General features: G+C 41.3%; 1 protein-coding gene across 1 annotated transcript in view; it reads right to left on the bottom strand.

The window, feature by feature from the left end:
* The window catches only part of LOC111148698 (cation channel sperm associated auxiliary subunit beta), a 120,758-nt gene that overhangs the window by 46,971 nt on the left and 52,902 nt on the right, over positions 1-20,885 (bottom strand). Inside the window, 2 exon segments of the mRNA XM_022505492.1 lie at positions 10,841-10,995; positions 13,561-13,715. Of these exon segments, the coding sequence (XP_022361200.1) occupies positions 10,841-10,995; positions 13,561-13,715 (310 nt within the window).

The following is a 20,885-nucleotide window of genomic DNA, read 5'->3' as shown; positions in this document are numbered from 1 at the left end:
TCATTGTAAGTGGTACTGTTGTTGAGATTATATAATTCTTTTGACCCCATGATCTGGATTCCTTGCTAATGCTATGAATCCCTTCTTTTCCAGCATCTAACCTTAGTTCCTGAGTTTTATTCCTCAAACTCTCTTTTGAATTCCAAGCCTACCATTTGCCACACTGTCTGATCCCTTACCCATAGCCTGTCTACCTCAGGTACTTGTCTCCTTAAGCACAGTGTGAGAACCCCAGATTCCATCACTGTGATAGGACAACCTGCAGCTGGATACAGCAAGCAGAAGACAAGCATCAATGATTTTTTTAGGTCAAGATCCGGGCAATGAAACAAAGTAATGGCAATTTTTCTGTCCTGTTAGTCTACCTCCCAAGTATCTCTCAAATCCCTCAATTCCTCTCCATTTCTACTATCAACACCTTAGACTAGATCATCAAAATGTATCCTAAACCACTGAAAATGCCTTTTAAATGATCTAAATGAATCCACAACACAACTACAGTGGTATTCTTTAAAAAAAAAAAAAAAAGCTAGCTAAGATAAAGAGTTTATAAGTTTAAAGAAAGCAGTAATAATGGTGTGGTAGTGCTGGCAGGCTGTGCCTTCCACCTCTCATCTCCATGCCATTCTACATGGTGGAGAAGAAGAAAGTGCTTCTCCCCATGATAAGCCAAGAGGACCTTCAATGGGACCACTTTATAAGCTGACATGTCTTCTAAGGTTTGAGGGGCAAAGGGATCAGAATGAGACTCATCCTAAGAAAATATAAAGAGTGGAGACAGATCAGACATCTAGGGTTTGGGGTTATATATGCAGGGACAAAAATATCAATTAATTTTAGGGGCACCTGGTGGCTCAGTTGGTTAAGCTTTTCTGACTCTTGATTTCAATTTGGGTCATGATCTCAAGGTCATGAGGTCAAGCCCCGTGTCATGCTTCATGATCAGCAGGGAGTTTACTTGAGATTCTCTCTCTCCCTCTCTCCCTCCCCTCCCCACGTGCTCTCTTCTCTCTAAAATAAGTAAATAAATTTTTTAAAATCAATTAATTCTAGACTTTAACTTAACACACATGTAAAAATCTTGTATAACATGAAAAAAATTCTCAAAACAAAAACAAAACATAAAAATCCAACCAGAATACAAAAGTCTCAACCTAGTAAAAGAAAAAAAAAAGTCGAATGAGAGAGAAAAAGAATCTCAAAATATGGCAAACAAGACTGTTAACTACAGAGAACAAACTGGTGGTTACCAGAGGGGAGGTGGGTGGGGGCAAGAGTGAAGTAAGTGGTGGGTATTAGGAAGGGCACTTATCATGAGAAGCAGTGAGTAACGTATGGAATTGTTGAGTCACTCTGTTGTACACCTGAAACTAATACAACACTGCATGTTAACTGTACTGGAATTAAAAATAAAAAAAAAAATAAGGCAAGCAAGAAGAGAGAGCAAAAAAGAAACATGAAAAAGTAGGACAAATACAAAGCAGAATAGAAGATGGAAGAAATGAATTCAAATATATTAGTAAAAAATAATAAGCATAATTAGACTAAACTCTCCAATTAAAAGACAAAGATTGTTAGACTGGCTAAAAAAATTATAAAATCCATATATGTCTTTCATGAGAGATACATAGGTGAGGTAAAAAGAAAAAGAAAAGAAATCATATACAGGCAAGTATAGCTTGTAAGAAGGCTCATACGATTATACAAATTGTAGACCCTTGCAAAAAAAAAAAAAAAAGCCCTAAAAACCCACTGTTATTCAACAACAACAACAACAAAACAAACAATCCAATCAAAAAATGGGCAAAGAACTTGGATAGATATTCCTCTGTGAAGATATAGAAATGGTCAATAAGCAGATGAAAAGATGCCCCCTATCACTAGTAATTAGGGAAATGGAAATCAAAACTGTAATGAAGTACCACCTCACATCCATCAGGATGGCTATTATCAAAAAAATTAAACAGAAAGTAACAAGTGTTGGCCAGGATGTGGAGAAACAGGAATGCTTGTGCCTTGTTATTTGGAATGTAAAATGGTACAGCTACTGTGGAAAATGGTATGAAGTTTCCTCAAAATATTAAACACTAGGGGTGTCTGGGTGGCTCAGTCATCAAGCAACTGCCTTCAGCTCAGGTCGTGATCCCAGGGTCCTGGGATCGAGCCCCATGTCGGGCTCCCTGTTCAATGGGGAGTCTGCTTTTCCCTCTCCCACTCCCACTGCCTGTGTTCCCTCTCTCGCTGTCTCCCCCTCTGTCAAGTAAACAAAATCTTAAAAAAATATATTAAGCATTAAATTATCATCTGATCCAGCAATTCCAATTCTGGGTATATACATTACAGAACTGAAGGCAGGGTCTCAAGAAGTATTTGTACATCCCTGTTTGTAACAGTGTTATTCACAAAAGCCAAAAGATGGAAGTAACCCAAGTTCCATTGATAGTTGAATAGATCAGTAAAATGGGGTACATTTTTCTTTATGGATGTGTGTATATATGGCAAAGAATAGAATATGATTCAGCCTTAAAAAGGAAGGAAATCCTCATAAGGTACGACAAGGAACGGATCATGAATGAAACTTGAGGACATTATGCTAATAAGCCAGCCACAAAAGAACAGATACTATATGATTCCATTTATATGAGGTCTCTAGTCTAGTCAAATTCATAGAAACAGAAAGTAGAATGGTGGTTTCCAGGCACTGTGAGGTCTGGAATATGGGGAGTTCTTGTTTAATGGTTACTGTGCTTCCGTCTGGAAGACGAAAACGTTCTGGAGATGGATCATCACTACGGTTGCACAATAATGTGAATATGCTTAAAGCTACAGATCTATATACTTAAAAATGGTTAAAATAATAAATTTTATGTTGTGTATATTTTACTACAATGGAAGCACTGAATACAAAATAAAAGCATTATTTTTTAAATTTTTCTTTAAAATATTTTAGTTATTTATCTGAGAGAGAGAGAACATGAGAGGGGGAAGGTCAGAAGGAGAAGCAGACTCCTCACTGAGCTGGGAGCCTGATGTGGGGCTCGATCCCAGGACTCTGGGATCATGACCTGAGCCAAAGGCAGTCACTTAACCAACTGAGTCACCCAGACACCCTATTTTTTCAAATTTTTATTTTAAATAGGGAAAGAGAGAGTATCTGCAGGGGGCAGAGGCTGAGGAAGAGGGAGAAACTCAAGCAGACTCCCCATTGAGGGCAGAGCCCAACTCAGGGTTCAATCTCAACCCTGAGATCATGACCTGAACCAAAATCAAGAGTCAGATGCTCAAACAAGTGAGCCACCCAGGTGCCCCAATATAAAAGTATTATTAAAAAAAAAACAAACAAGTAAATGTTCTTCTGAATCTTACTCTTAAGTGCTACCTATTTAACTCTTCAGTATTTATATGCAGTTGCTCTAATAATACCCCTTCTTCATATACTTACTGTTTATATTTCTCTGTGTATATATTTTTAAAAAGAATGAGTCAGTTGCTTTCCTTTCATTACCTCTATAGCAACATGGGTCTTCAGTCCCTGTGCAAAATGCCCAGTCATCACTGCCCATCTGGCTAATGGCAGACCAAAGTCATGAAGATAGATATGGTCAGTCTATGCTACAGGCATTCAGGATAACTGCCAATTGCAGTTGCCACTACACATGTCCTAAGTAAAACTGGGAAATGACTGAATTCGCCTCTTGATAACCTTCTGTCTCCTTTTCCTTCAACCTTTTCCATTATGACTCATGGCTCAGCATTTGTGTCCTCTGTGTCCAAAGTCACCAATTCTAACTGTGGAAACACCTTCATCAAGCCCTCTTTTTGCCCAACTAAGAATGCCCCAGTTTCCAGAACAATCTTTCTCTTCAACAGTCTCCCAAACCTTGTGAAAATCCCCTATCCAAAGTGACTGACAACAGCATGACCTGAGAAGATTACTGAATGAATGGTTATCCTTACAGGAACGCCTAATGGAGTACCAAAAGCTCTGGTTTTAGATTTCCTGTCTGGTTTTTCTTTGACTTTAAAGAATATACAGAAGTCAGATAAAAAAACAAACAAATAAATACAAATCATTATAGAGATGAAAATAGTCACCAAATATGAACAAAATGTTCAACTCATCAGGAAGACTTAAAAATTCTAAACTTATGGGGCTCCTGGGTTGCTCAGCTGTTTAAGTGTCTGACTCTTGATTTCAGCTCAGGTTGTGATCTCAAGGTCGTGAGATCAAGCCTCAGGTCCAGCTCCGCAAGCTGAGCGTGGAACCTGCTTAAGATTCTCTCTCTCCTTTTTCCTCTGCCCCTACCCCCTAATTTTTTTTTAAAAGAGATTTATTTATTTATTTGAGAGAATTGAGAGAGCATGAGTTGGGGAAGGTCAGAGGGAGAAGCAGCCTCCCTGGATACGGGACTCGATCCTGGGACTCCAGGATCATGACCTGAGCTGAAGGTAGTCACTTAACCCAGTCAGCCTCCCAGGCACCCCCACCCCCCAAAATTCTAAACTTACACGTATCTAACAACAGCCTCAAAACATATAAGTAAAAATTGATAAAGCCACAGAAAGACATTGATAAATCTATTAACACATACAGAAATTCTAACACAACTCTCTCAATAATTAATAGATTGAGCAGAAAAAATAATCAGTAAGGCATCAGAAAAATGGAACATTACAATTAGCAAAATTAATCTGACAAATACTTACATTGAACTGAACAACAGACTATAGTCTCCATAAACACATGTGGAATATTTACAAAAATTGAGCATAATAGCCTAGTCTTTCACCATGAAGAAAATTTCAACCAATTAAAAAAAAAAATCACACTTTTGAGAAACAGGAAATTCTGATCTTAAACGAAGTGTTCCAGAAAATAAAATTGAAAAATTTATTTACGACCCTGGTATGATCTTATATAAAAAATCAAGTGAAATTTTTTATATGAGAAATCATATGAGAAAGAAACTACAGACAAAAACCGCTCGTGAACACAGATGCAAAAATCCTAAATATTAGCAAACTGAATCCAGAAATGTATGAACATAGATAATACACAGTGACTAATATAGGTGTATCCCAAGACATCCAGGCTAGTAAATCTTGGAATCAGATGTGTGAAATCCATACTATAATTCACATCATTAAATTAAGGGTTAAAGGGGAAAAATCTATATATAAGCCCAGTAGATGCGGAACCATTTAACACCAAAAATAAAACACCTCTTAAACTGAAAAAAATATTTTTTTTCTATAAGCAAAAAGGGTAAAAGAAAAAAGATGAAAGGCATAATACATAATGGTGAAACGCTTTAAATATTCTTTTAAAAGTCAGGAACAACAGGGGCACCTGGGTGGCTCAGTGGTTAAACATCTGCTTTTTGCTCAGGTCATGATCCCAGTGTCCTGGGATGGAGCCCCACATCGGGCTCCCAGCTCAGTGGGGAGTCTGCTTCTCCCTCTCCTTCTGCTCTTCTCCCTACTTATTCTCTCTCTCTCTCTCAAAAAAAAAAAAAAAAACCAGGAACAACAAAAAAGCCTGCTGCTATAGTCTGAACCTTAGTGCCTGTCCTCTCCTTATTCATATGTCAAAAACTTGATGCCCAAAGTGATGGTATTAGGAAGGGGGGCCTTTGGGAAGTGACTTCGGTCATGAGGGTTGAGCCCTCACAAATGGGATTAGTGCCCTTTACCAAAGAGCCTCCAGAGAGACCCAGAACCCTCTACCATGTGAGGACACAGTAAGAAGTCAGCAGTCTGCAACCCGGAACAACCCAGAAGAGGTCTTCACCAGAATCTGACCCTGCTGGCCCCTGAGTGTGGACATGGTCTCCAGAACCAGAAGACATACACTTCTGTTATTTGTAAGCCACTCCACCTGTGGCCTTCTGTGACAGCAGCCCCAACAGACAAAGTCACCCACTGTGTCCCTTTCTAGTTAACAAGACCCTAGACACTTTAATAGGGAAAAGTTATACCATGCTAAGAAATGTTAAGAAGCAAAACAAACTATTTGCAAGTGATACAGTGATTGTCTTAGAAAAACAAGTACCACTACTCAGAAAATCCAAAATAACACAGAAAACAAGTGCTGCAATAATTAAAGAAAGTTAGCAGATTCGAACAATTTATGGTTGCCATAGAGAAGTCAGTTATCAGACTTCGGAGGCTGAAAGGTGAAGCCAACAAGAAAAAGAAACAAAATAAAGCAGATAAAGCAGAAAGTTATCGCTTTCCGTAAGCCCATCCGGGAACTAGTGTCAGCAACGAAGATAACCGACTCACAGGAGATACCCGGGAATGAGCCATTCCAAGGGGAGTTAACATAGGAACCGTGTGGAGGAGCTTGGGAGGGAGAAACACAGTGCTGGCCCCCACACAAACAAGAAATGGCTAAAACTGTAAAAAAAAAAAAAAAAAAAAAAAAAAAAAAGTGAAGCCTAAGGGTATGCTGTTGTGTGAGTTTGGAAAAGCTGGAGCACCTTTCGAAGGGGAGTCTACACTCACAAGTTCTTTCCATGGGCTTCCCTGGAGGCTTATGGAAAGACCAGAGCAGAGCCAATAGACCAGAGGTCCAGGCAGCCTGGAGGATGGGAGAAAACAGGCATGAAGCACCACCCACTTTCCTGAACCTTCTTTCATAGGAAGCAAAACTTTAAGCCCTGGGAGGCTGGACATTAACCATTTTTGCACACAGACCTCAAAAATGGTGATCCGTGCTGGGAGGGGTCCCTGTGGGGGCTGCTGGCTCTTACATCCTGATTTCCTGCCTGCTTCCCTCCCTGGCCTTTTCCCTACATAGGAAAAGCTTTAAGTTACTGGGTGACGGGAAGCAAAGCCACTCATCCATGGCGTACAGGCAAAGACAAGTTAAGACGACAGAAGGAAAAAATAGTAACTCTCTGCCTGTTAACAGAGGGTCAGGAGGCGGTTTTGAGCCTAAAATTCTGAAAGAACAAAGTAGAACTATCCCACTTTCAGGAGAACAACCAGAAATTTCCACCCAAGATTGAACTGCAGATATCAGGCAGAATTTGGCTACAAGAGGTCATTTCTATTAACAGATTAGTGTGTTTTGTGGGTTTTTTTTTTTTTTTTCTCCTTAATGGAACCCAACAAGCTGAATCTAACGTTTAGATGCAAGGACAAAGGCCAAGGGGGGGGGGGTGCTGCTCACAGAGGGTTAGTCAGTGTGACAAAGGGAAGACTGATATGCCAACGAAACAGAAGAGAGGAGAAACAGACCCATGCGCACATGCAGCCCTGAGAGACGGATGCAGGGGGGCAGGGAGGGCACATCAAGGGGGAAATGAGAGACTTGTAAGGACAGTTGGTTATTTACGTAAAAAAAAGAAAGACAGAGATCAGTTCTCACTCCACAAGACACACATACGCTCTAGACAGACTGAACACTTCAACATGAAAAGCAAAAGTTTAACACGATTACAAGGAAACACAGGAGAGTTGCTAAAGACAGTGTAGTGTGTTCGTGTGAGTGACTGGCAAACGCGTCAGCACCAAATGATTTGGAAAACATTGTCGCTGTACAGAAAACGCGAGTCACAGGAGAATAACACATCTACAGAACCCAACAGTGCGTTCTGATACGTAGGGACATGTTAAAGCCCTAAAGAAGAAAAAACGTCTCAATGTTCACAGAAAATTCGAGATGATGCTGATCTCCGGAGGGACTGGCGTCACGGGGGGCGGGGGAGAAACAGGAAAGAAAAGGAAAGGTTCCCTGGAGAACTGCCCAAAGGGTGAAGGGACCCTGTCTCGGGGTGACAGGGGCAGCTGTCACCAAGGGGACACTTGCCACTTCCAAAGGACTCCGGGGCTCTCTGCCCACTTTACTTCACCTGCCTTCTCTCCCCCAAACTCTGGAAGGGTTAGAAACCAAAAGGGAAGAAGATAGAAGCTGGAAAATAGTAAGCATGAGCAATACAACTCTGCCCCAGGCGCCCCAGTCTGGGTCAGGCCCAAATACGGGCTGGCGAACACATTTAAATTGGGTAAGAATTTGACCTCTTTTGAAACACTGGACAAGAAGAGAGCCATGTGATTATTAGACTGACTTAGACTTTCTAAGCCAGGGAAATGTTCATATGCCATCGAAGAGAAAAGCTGTGGGATTTGCCTGATACTTTATCCAGAGGTTAAGTCCACCGAGGAGTCGGAAGGACAGGAGGAGGAAAATTCAAGGTGGTCTTTCCAGCTTGTTCAGAGAGCAAATTTCACATCTATCTGTCCAGTTATTCACTTAATTAGAAGCCTCGGGTGCTTCCCCTTTGCTTGGAATGACATACAACCCCTGCTCCCCGCCCTGGCTGGGACACAGAAGGCCCTCCCTGACCTGGCTCCATGGTCTTCAATAACTTCTCTCCGTTTTTCATGACACTGAAGTCACTCTGATTTTCCTTCAGTTTCTCAAACACCCATCATGCTTCCTTTGCCTGGGGGCCTTCCACATACTGTTCTCTCTGTCTGGAACCTTCCCCCCACCTCCCCCTTCATCCTCATTCTTCCAATCCCATCCTAAGCAGTGCTGGCTCTGAGCAACTTTCCAACATCCTCCAAACAAGGGCTCAACCCCCAGGAAAATACTCTCTAGATGCACCATGCCCCTCTGCTGTCAACTGTCATCACCTAAGTTCAAGGTGTGCATGGGTTCGAATGCCCTCTTCATGGCTCTCTCAGGACACTGCGAGCCCCTTGAGTGTAGTAAGTTTTAGGCAACTATTTGTGGAAGAAATGAATGAAGGGCTCCCCCTGCTCCACTCTCTGACTACCTAGAATCTGCCTTGGCCTATTGCTGACTTTGGGATTTTGGGTCCCCCATCCTTGACCTGCCCAGTTGAAGTCTGCCTTCCTTCCAGTTCTCTGATCCTGGCTCTTCCCTCCCCTTTCCTGCCTTGGAGATGCTCATTCCCTAGTTTCTGCACAATAGAACCAAATTCCTGAGTCTGATCACAGAATGTACTGTTCCAATTTTCAAGTACAGGTTCCTCACATTTCAAAAGTTCGCCTTACGCCATTTCACTTCGACCAAAGACCTGTGTTAGCACTTGTGTTTGCTAACTCAAAGAAATCTGAAGAGAATTTTCACTTTTATGAGAAAACACGAAAAGTGAGAAGAGCATCCCGCTTTTGTTTTGCAGAGAGCAGATCTGTTATAGGGGCCCCGCCCAGCCCCTTCCCCGTAAACTCCACAGGGCATCTCAGCATCAAGCCGCCGGAGCTCTGACCTGGGTGAGCACCTGGGCTTTATCTCCACTTATTTTGTGCATCTGTTAGCAAGATGTGTCCTAAGGTATCAGAAAAAGCCTAATAGAGGGTATTTTGGCGGGGGGAGGGGGGTCCTGGGAATGCTCAGAAAATTTTCCATGTAAATTCAGGGTAATTGCTTCTTTGTTTTACTCCCGTCCAGCTCGTGAAAAGTTTCATAGGACTGCTGTACTTTGACATAGTAAGGGAAACTCGTATTTGGATGCTTAAGAGAATGATCATATGTTTTTTAAAATAAACAGGATGTAAAAAATTAATATTAACATTGAGATTATCATGCTAATCTTTTAAAAAGTGATTCTATGTTTTTTTTTTTAAAGATTTTATTTATTTATTTGATAGAGAAAGAGAGTACAAACAGGCAGAGCAGCAGACAGAGGGAGAAACAGGTTCCCTGCTCAACACAGGGCTCAATCCCAGGGCTCTGGGATCACAACCCGAGCCAAAGGCAGCTGCTTAACTGACAAAAGAGCCACCCAGGCGCCCTGATTCTATGTTTTCTACAAGGACATACCTACGGAAACTAAGTGGCTTGGGATGTCACCCATACAAAAACCATTGAAAACAAAATATAGTTTTAGAGATCACGGGTGCTTTTCCTCAACATAGAAAGTTCTATAATCCTTGTTAGAAACAAAAGAAACAATGACAATAACAACAAAAAATGTACGTCCAGACTTTTTCTATTGTATGTGATTTCAGTCTTCACCTCCACTTCTGTGTGAGCTGCCCCCATGATATGTGGAGTTGTTGGCTGTGGGACAAGGTGCATACTGACGGCCCAATACAAATATAATAAACAGATTTCACCCTGGTGGAACAGGACCCACTCACCACAGGGTGAGTTCAGGGGCGCCTGGTGGCTCAGTCAGTTGAGCGTCCAACTCTTGATTTTGGCTCAGGTTCATGACATCAGGGTGTGAGATCGAGCCCTGTGTCTGACTTCACACTCAGCTGGCAGTCTGCTTAAGATGCTCCCTCTGCCCCTCTCCCCACTTAAAAAAAAAAAGAACAGGGTTGAGTTTCTGGTCATCTGAAATTGTTCCTTTTCTGGCTGTTAGATATTTCGGGAGTCGTAAAATTCATCACATTCTTCAAAGAGAGTTTTCAGACTTAAAGGTAGCTTTAAGGGCTGGTGGCTCTTGCTGATACCTTAGAAGTAAGCACTGCTAAGAGTATCTCATACCCAGCCATGCAGTAATTCATGCAAGATGGCCTTCACACTGTTAGATGTGTCTGTCTCCAAGACATGTGAGAATGGCCATGTGTGTGAACCCTGTGGGCAAATAGTGTCCAATGAAGCCGAGAACATGTTTGATACTCAAGATGACAGAGCACATTTCCCGATAGTGCCTACATAACGAGCCCTGTGTTTCTAAGCCTGGGGCCTCACTCAAGCCACCTTGGCGTCTATAAATGTATTAGGCCATCTGAGGCATCAAAAAAAGACATAACGCTATTTCACCAAGGAAACCACTCAAAGAAGTTGCCTCAAAATTTGGAGTTGAGTAACCAGTGTGCAGTCTAAATAAACGGGAGGCAAATCAGTACCTACCTGGAGTGTATCACTTTCCCCAAGTGCATGTTGTTGAATTTCTTGGTGTATATGGTTCCCTCAGGTTCATTTGCAGGCACGTACGCATAAAAGATAATTTCTTTTAAGGCGATGTATTGAGGCGCTAGGGCAGTTTCGAAGCCCATATCAGGAGCCTGGAGAAGGAAAAGAACAAAAGACATTGCATTTTATACTATTTTATATTTTAATTAGGGAAAAATGCAAATATCAGATTGGTTTCCGGTGGGTGTTACAACAGTAGTGTTTGGCTTATCGGTAGGAGTCATATTTCAACATGTTCTGTTTGTAGATCCGTGTGTGCACAAGGGATAATGCATTTTTCCATTAGGGAGGCAAAGAAATTCTGGGGAGTAAGGTTCAGTTTAGGGTTCCTGTGCCTTTGGTAGAAGGCCGGAGTGCAAGGGTGGGTGGAGGTGTTTTCCATTGTGTAGAAGGGGCCTAGAGGTACAGATTTTAGAGCTCAGTTCTTTTTTTTTTAATGTTTTATTTATTTATTTGATGGACAGCAATCACAAGTGGGCAGAGGCAGAGAGAGAGGGGAAGCAGGTTCCCCACTGAGCAGAGAGCCCGACGTGGGGCTCGATCCCAGGACCCCGAGATCATGACCCGAGCCGAAGGCAGAGGCTCAACCCACTGAGCCACCCAGGTTCCCCTGGAGCTCAGTTCTTAATGGAGTATTTTTTTTTTAAGGATTTTATTTATTTATTTGACAGAGAGAGACACAGCAAGAGAGGGAACACAAGTAGGGAGAGTGGGAGAGGGAGAAGCAGGCTTCCTGCCAAGCAGGGAGCCTGATGTGGGGCTCGATCCCAGGACCCTGGGATCATGACCCAAGCTGAAGGCAGATGCTTAATGACTGAGACACCCAGGCGCCCCACTGGAGTATTTTTTTAAGGAAGGGGCCACGGCATATGTCTCCTCACTTGAAAGCGGCTGCCAATTCTCCTTGCCTCGGGATGGTCCCTAAAGTACACAAAGCTGGACAGGATCAGGATCAGAGAAGGGTGTGTTGAAAAGACCACCCCGAAGGGGATGCTGGGGTTGACCTGATGGACATGACATGGGGAGTAGGTGGTAGATAGTTCAGACTGGCTGGGGGCACAGGCATTCAATGGTGCCTCTAAGACCCATTTTCTGTCATGCCCTGTCCCCTGGATCTTTGGAAGAACAGAGTAGGAAACAGGCAAGAATTGGCATGAGACTGAATGGATGTCTTAAGGCTCTTTAAAGAGCCCCTCGAAAAGGCTGTAAGTGCTTGAGAATTCCCAATGCCATTCTAGCATGGGAGTGACAAGAACATCCCACGAAAAGTGTGTACAAGGCCAGTGAAAGGCCACACATGACAAAAGCTCAGGCCCTGGACCCTGCTGTCCAGGGAGATGCCTGATCCAGGAACTACCCAGTGGCGTGTGCAATTTGGGCTAAATTATTTAGCCTTGCTGTGCCTCGTTTTCTTCTTCGTAAAATGAAGATAAAGAGTTGTTATAAAAATGTAAGAACGCACAACACTGCCTGGCACATAGAGCCAAATAAAGGCTCGTGGTTATTTTTATCCAGAGAGGATGTCTGTAGTTTGCTTTGGGGGTTGGGAGGTGAACTCCTCTTGCTGCTAAAAACCCCAACTTGGCTTTTGATTTTAATAATTTAAACTTTCACATAAGAGAACTAATGCGTTTCTAGAAGTTGTAAAGTTAGTGACAAATGGTGATATCTGCTTTTTCAGTAAGTCCTACTCTCCTGTTCATGTCCTTTGATTTGTGTCTGTGCAGAGCCCACATAACAGCAAATATATGGCAAGTCCCATGGCAACACTGTACGGTCACGGGGAGGTCCTGTGACAGCACCAAATGGTCGCGGGGAGGTCACGTGGCAGCCTATACCATCTCAGGGAAGTTCCCACGTCACTCTCCTCGCATCTCAGACAAGGAGAGTGAAAACACGATGTTTTCAACTCCGGTAATTTGGCCTGGTAATTTGGAATATCTAGGAAAATTATTGGTCTGGTAATTTGGAATATCTATGAACACTAAAGTCAGCCATTATTCTGTTTCCTTTAGGACAAAGGGATGGTTTCATTAAAGCCAAGTTTAAAAAAAAAAATCGGATTCTTTGCTGATACAGTGAAGAAAGTCCATTTTCCCAACTGTATGCCCAAGTGATGTGTTCTCAGGCAGAACCTTCACAAGTGGCACATTCTGCATTAAAATTATTCGAAAAACCTCTGTGTAGCGTCACTTATGAAGAAGATAGTATCTCCTTTCTATAAGAGCATTAGAAAAGGAAAAAATGAAGGTGCAGGGTGAATACAAAAGAGGAGAGGTAAGCCAGCGGGGAAAAGATAACTCGTGTTTCTTGATCAGCCTTGGGAGGTAGAAAAATCAAATGTACTGCGAACCTGGGTTGGAAGACATAGGTCTAAGTAATCGCTTAGAACATCTGGTGGTGTTGCTGTGAAGATATTTGTAGGGAGATATTCTGGGTGGAGCTAAATTTATAGAACCCAGTATGGGATTGGGAAGAAGGTTTTGGAGGGGTCCTTTGGCATGTGGAGGTTTCCCCTATAGTCAGATGGAGCAAAATGCATTAATAAGAGTTTGTCTCAAGCAAAACACCTTCTCGTTTTCCCATAATTCTGTGCACACAGTGGGACATCAATTCTTAAAACAAGGCAAACAGTCTCAATGCATTTTATCACTAACCTGTCCAAAAATACTTTTAGGATTCCCAGAGGTTCTAAGTGACATATCAGCTTCAAAATGGTCTGGAGTCAGTTTATGTATAAAGCCCATGTGGTCGTAGTATAATGTGAAAATCTTATCAGAAATAGATCCAATTTTACCATATCTTCTTAATCCTGTTAGGAAAGAAACAGAAATTTCTTGATATAGTACAACTAGAGAACTTTCAATACCGTATCTTGGGCTGGGAGGGGGGCGCGGAGAAGAAAACCCTTCACTTAAACTAAAGGGTAGGAGTAGGGCTTCGAGACTCCAGAATTAGTAAAACTCATGTTAGTCTTTGTTAAGTCCCCCAGAAGTCCTTTCCAGGCTCCATCTCATTCCCCAACCCCGATTGCTAAAGTAGGTGAAGGACAGAGGGGGACGAGGTAGAGGTCTAGAGGAGGAGAGGTGAGTGCTCCCCTGTTGGCGGTTCCTCCTTTTGGTCCGGAATCCGGACACTTCCATAGCTAGGAGGTCGTGACAACCCTCAGAGAAGCAAGGTGAATTGAATGATCCACAGAGGCCGCTGGGTCATCCGCTATCCTAGGATAAATATGTTGAACGAGATTTGGTGTCCTACGTCTCTTTCATGCTTTAGGGCAACATGTTAAGCAGCACTAGCAGTAATCTGCATGCATCCAACCAGACATGGGTCCAGAGAGCCAGCTGCCTCCCCTGGCTGGAGCCCAAGAGAACGCTCAGGTCTTGAGATGCAAAGGCTAATTTCCACACCCACACCCCAATCTGGCCAGACTCTCCTGGTCCATTCTTCTGTCCCTGACCCCTGAACGCTGGAGCACCCTAGGATTCAATTTTTAGATCTCCTTTCTCACCATCTCTGGAGATCTCACCCAGTTTTAGGATTTCAAACCCATTTTAATGTGAATAATTCTCAAGTTTAAACCTCCTGTCTTGTTCTCTGCCCAGAACTCCAGATTTGCATATCTAGCCTCCCACTGACAGTTCCTTCCATGGCCGCCAGGCATCTCACGCTGAACTCCTTCCAGACTGAGTTTCCAATCCCCAGGCAAACTCCTCCACCCAAGTCCTCCTCATCTCCATCACAGCAACTGCCATTTTTCCTGGTGCTCAGTCCAAAACCTTGGTGTCATTCTTAACTCCTCTCCTTTTCTCATGCCCTACATCTGAGCCATCCGCAAATCCTACTGATTCCCCTTCAAGTCAAAGAGAAAATCCAACCTCTTCTTGTCACTCCCACCTGTCACCCTGCATAAGCTGGTCTGACATGGGAAGAGGTTTATTATGAGGAATTAGCTCATGCAAGCATGGAGGCCGAGAAGTCCTGCGATCTGTTGTCTGTCAGCCCAAGGACCAGGGGACTGGCTGGTGGAACTCCAGAGGAAAAAGACGTGAGAACCGAGAACTGGAAAGAGGACTGGTTTAAGTCCCAGTCCAAGGACAGAAGACTGATGTCCCAGCTCACAAGCAGGCAGGAAGCAAACGTGGTGAGTTCCAATTTCCTTCACCCTTTCGTTCTACTCAGGCCCTCAAAGGATTGGATGGTGTCCACCCATGCTGGGAGGGTAGTCTGCTTTACTGAGCCCACTCATTCAAAGGCTGATCTCCTTTGGACGCAGACACATTCAGAAATAATGCTTCCCCTGGGCACCCGTTGGCCTCGTCGACTCATAAAATGAGCCATTACAGTGGTTCAATATGCCCTAGCTCACCTATAAACCTACAATACACTTCAACGTCTTAATTGAGATCACTTTTGTAATTGCTGTGTCTTACAATCATTGTCCACCAGGTGGCACCCACGATACAGTGGCCAATTTGCTACAGGGGAGTGGAGTTTGTGTCCGCTCTGTCCATCACTTGGAGTTTCCTGAAACACTAGTATAATAAATGTTAAATTTTACTGATGTTTAACATGCCTTCAAAAATATTACATTCTAATTTGGCATTGAAACAAAGTTACTTTGGGTGCAGTAAGAGAGGAAAACAAAGCAGGGCTTATATTTATCAATAAAGCAAAGGACACTGGAAGAATTACTGCTATTTCACATTTCCTTGTATAACCACAACCAAGTGCTTTCTAGGACCTAAGAAAGGAAGAAACTCACAAACAGATGAAACTGCATTATCTTTTGCTAATGAAATACACTCAAAAGGATCGCCTTATCACACACCAAGCAATGCGACTGTAGGCAAGGGAAATAATGTCGGAGTAATCCATGCATCACTCAGCATCACGGTTAAAACACTGTGTTAAAATGTAATTCGAAGTTTTTACTTGTGTTAATAGAACAAAGTCATCTTACAACCAATGGATCTCAGATTTGGTTAAATACAAGTTTTACAACATTCTTCTGTTGGCTCTGCTCATGAATAAATGGTTGGGTTGGCTCCAAATTCTTAGGTAATATTATTTTTCTCTGAAGGTTCTGAGAAGAATATGTGCTATTATTCATTGTTGTAGCAGCAAAATCCAAGACTAGCTTGGTTTTTTTTTGCACCTTTAAAATTGATTTACAATTTCTATTTCAAATGATTCAGACATGGCTTTGCTTTCAGTTTAAAAAAATAACATATTATTGTCAATTTTAGTTTCCTTTATTTTTTTCCTATTTTCAGTATGCATTCACCCATCCAGCCATTCATATCAGAGGGAATGTGCTAGGAACCATAGATAAACAGCCACCGCCTCTGCATCACTGGAAATGTCTCCAACTTGCAGTCTCTCAATCTTTAGTACCTATATTTATCATTTTAGATTCTTCCCACTTATTTATTATTCTACATGTGGACGTGTTTTTTAGTTGTATCTATGATATGTAATAGTTTATCGCTTATATGGACAATTTAGTTCCATTTTCTTTGGTGTTATTTTCACTGTTTCCAAAGTAATCTTGCTTAGTCTAGTTTGATTTTTGTTCCACAATATGTGCTATTTATTCTCTATTTGCCTGTTCCTCCAGATCCATCCCCAGACTTTCTTTTCTCTGTCCGGGACACTGGAAGGCTGACCCCTATGAATTGCATTATTTGTGCTGTGTTTCCAGATGCGTTCTGATTGGATTTGGCCAATGAAAGGCACGAGGAGGAGGTAAGGACAAGGGAAGGAGGGAAAAGTCTACATAGTTCCTCCTACCCTTCGCCCTACTTTAGTGATGCAGTTCTGACACCAGCTTTGAGCCTCCCACACTGAATCTCTTGCAGGATGGTCCCTGCTGTCTAGCTTTGATTGGGCCTAGGTGATACTATTACCTATCTACTACCTTCTTTCTATCTATCACTTATTTATTTGCTTTATCCCTTAAATCAAAGGGACGCTGATGGTTTTCTCCCATTGCTAATCTCTGGTTATTTCAAGACCATTGTTGGTTCCTTTAACTTTTTCCACTGCTCTAGCTTCCTTATAAAGGATCTCCAGGTGAGACACTTGTGTGAAATTACGTTTCCTGCCAGGACTTTAAGTGACACAGATTTCTACTCAAAGTATCCCTGGAAGATAGAATATCAAGGCTGGATTCTGGGACTGAGTTGCTCACATATTGAAGGAATGCTCAGATGACCTCTGTGTCTGGCAGCTACTGGGACACTGGTAACCCACAGCAAGCAAGGACATCACAATTAGTCAGATTATTACTGGCGTGGCATGGGATGGTATGTCGGTGGAGGGAAGCACTTTAGATGATCTGATGGGGTGGCTGTACATGACAATGATAGGTATGGTTTTTACAAAAACTATAAGGTAGTATGACTTTTATGGATATATTAAAGAGTTTTCAAAAAAAAAAAAAAAAAAACCTACTCCTGACCTTGAATACTCAACTTAAGATCACAGTAAAATATTTGACAGCTATTAGGGAAGAAAAGAACCCTCACTTCATACCACACACAAAAATAGAAATTTCACACTGATCTATATAACAAATATAAAGACAAGCTTCTAGAAGAAAACAGGAAAATACCTTCATAACTTTGCGATAGCCAAAAGATAGCCTTCTCAAGTAGGATATGAAAGAAGCACTATCCATAAGGGCAAAGACTGACAGAATGAACTTTTAAGATTTTATTTATTTGACAGACAGAGATTACAAGTAGGTAGAGAGGCAGGCAGAGAGAGAGGAGGAAGCAGGCTCCCCGCTGAGAGCCGATGTGGGGCTCGATCCCAGGACTCTGAGATCATGACCTGAGCCGAAGGCAGAGGCTTTAACCCAATGAGCCACCCAGGCGCCCCCAGAATGAACTTTTAAAAAATTAACAATTTTGGCCCTCACAGGACACCATGAAGAGAAAAGACTGGCTGTTGGTTGGGAAGAGATGTTTGCAAGTTATGTTCCTAAAAGAGGACGTGTGTCCGTAATACCTTAGAAACTCATAGAAATCAATAAAAAATCATTCCATTAAAAACTTGATTAAAAAGAGAATGGAGATAATTTACCAAAAAAAGATACAAATCGACCAATGAATGTATGAAAATATGCTGAACATCATTGCTCATGCAAACGAAATCTTCAATGGGTACAATTACATGCTCGTTAGAATGACTTACTATTCAACGGACTAACAATACGGAGTGCTGGTGTGAAGGGGGAGCAACTGGAATTCCTTCATATTGCTGGTAGGACAGTCGTTTGATACAGCCACTTTGGGGAAGTGTTGACAGTACTTAATGTTTTTTTTTCCACAAAAGCTAAAGAAACATATACTTTATGATGCAGCAGTTCTACTCCAAGATATACACCAAACAGAAGTGGAAGCTCTGTCCAGCCAAAGACTGATACAAAAATGTCCATGGCTTCTCTAGCATAAGCCCCAAATAGAAACAGTTTAAATACCTACTAGGAGTGGAATAGATAAATATAATATTCTGACAATGCAAGACTACACCGCAGTGAAAAAGAACAAATTGGTAACATATGGGTCAGTATGGCGGAATCTCACAGTTATAATAATGTTGACCAAAAAAAAGTCAGACACAAAATAATATATATACACATACAATATATACATATATGTATATATACACAAAATAATGTGTGTGTATATGTGTGTGTATACATATATATATACACATACTGCATAATTATATTCCTGTGAAGTTCAAAGCCAGGTAAAACTAATCTATGGTATTAGAAGTCAGAAGAATGGCTACCCTTAGAAGAATACTGATGGGAAAATAGCATGAGGGAGCTTTCTAGAATACTGCAAATGTTTCATACCTCATTCTACTCTCCAACCCCTCCTAATATTACTCATAGTCATTTTTGTTTATCTTGTACTCATATGATGGCTGACCATTAGATTCTGAAATGCTACTGCACAACTACCATCTCAACAAGTATCCCAGAAAATACACCAAAAAGATTAACCTGATATTAACAGAAATTGAATAAAGGTTTTGTTGACATAATAGAGAATACATAAACACAGTGGGGAAGATCTGGGGAAATGGAGTAAGAATTTAGTGTTCCTTCTTATCCTTGAACAAGGAAGGACCAAGGAGGAGATTTTATGATGATAACACTGAATTCTGCTGGTGGGTGTCAAGGACACAATACTGAGGTCAAGGAAACCTTGCTTTTTGAAGCCATATCAGAAAACTTCAGAAGGCTTGTTTAAAGTCATATCAGAGACCAGAAGAAACTAGTTTGAAGCTAAATAGTCAAGAATGCTGACATATTAAAAATAGCAGCAGCAGCAGCAGCAGCAGCAGCAGCAGCAAAACCCCAGCCTCACTCTTGTCTTGAAAACAATCAGTGTTTTCCAGACTCTGGTTAGACCTAATGAGAAATGTCCAAATTTGGCCCAAATTCCAAATTTACCCAATAATCTACAAAAATGTTACTTGAGCACTGTTTGGAGAGACCGTATTTCTGAAGGTAGATCTCCTTGCCTATTAAGTTCCTGAATTTCAGCTTTATTTCCTTATACGAATAATAGCTTTCATTGTCTTATGAACACCTAACAAAATGGACCAGAAAAGTATGTATGAAAACTATCATCCTCTTTGAAGAAAACATAAAAGTAAATCTTCATGACCTTCGATTAGGCAATGAATGGTTCCTTAGATAGGATACAAAAGTATAAATAACAAAAGGAAAAATAAATTGGACTTCATCAAAATTAAAAATGTTTGGGCATCAAAAAGCCCCATGCAGCAGGTCAAAAAGACAGTCCACAATGGAAGAAAATACACCTAAATCTTATATCTGATAAGGGACTAATAGTCAAAATATATAAAATACTCTTATAACTCAACAATAAAAAGAAAACCCAATTTTAAAATGGGCATGGGATTTAAACAGACATTTCTCCAAAGAATATGTGCCAATGGCCACTAAACACATTGGAAAGCTGCTTAACATCATTAGTCCTTAGTAAAATGCAAATAAAAACCACAATGAGATACAATTTCTTACCCACTCAGGTAAGAAAACAAAAAGACAGACAATAACAAGTGTTGGCGAGGCTGTGGAGCAATAGTGTTCATGTGCTGCTGGTGGGAATGTAAAATGGTATGCCACAGTTTGGCAGTTCCTCAAAATGTTAAACATAGGGTCACCATATGACCCAGCAGTTAGACTCCTATGTATGTATCCAAGGGAACCAAAAGCATATTTCTACACAAAAATTTGAACATAAATTGTTCATAAAACCATTATTCATAAGAGCTAAAAATTTTAAACATCACCCATCAACCCAAATGTCCTAATAAACAAAATGTGCCAGATCCATAAAATGGAATGTTATTCAACCACAAAAAGGAATGAAGCATTGATACCTGTGACAACATGAATATGTCTTGAAGACATGCTGAGTGAAATAAGCCAGTCATAAAAGGACAAAAAAAAATGTATGATTCCATTTACATGAGGTACCTAGAATAGTCAAATCCATAGGGACAAAAGTAGTTCTGAGAGGCTGGGGTGGGAGGAGGAAGAATGGGAAGTTATTGTGTAGTGGGTACAGAATTATAGTTTGGGAAGATGAGAAAGTTCTGGAGCGAGAGGGATGCTGGTGGTTGCACAGCAATGTGAATGCCCTTGAGGCCACTGAACTGTACACTTAAACATGGTTAAAACGTTTAAGTTTGTGCCTGGTATATTTTAGCACAAAAATAAGTAGAAAAAAAACCAGAACCAAAATCACTAGCAATGATCAAAAGAGGAAAAAAGAACAATATGTCAAAACATAGAAAAGAAAGCTCTAAGGAAAAAAATAGAAAATTTTGTTGTAACAAGTCACACTACTCTACACTCAGACCTCTGAGGTCATAATAAGAGAAGGAAGATAGATTAAGAAATTCTGGAGGACTCTCAGTAGTATGCTTC

The sequence above is a fragment of the Enhydra lutris genome, unplaced genomic scaffold, assembly GCF_002288905.1.
Source record: "Enhydra lutris kenyoni isolate GAN:26980312 unplaced genomic scaffold, ASM228890v2 scaffoldscaffold20, whole genome shotgun sequence".
Taxonomy (NCBI): Eukaryota; Metazoa; Chordata; class Mammalia; order Carnivora; family Mustelidae; genus Enhydra; species Enhydra lutris.
This window is presented reverse-complemented; position numbering and strand designations above follow the sequence as displayed.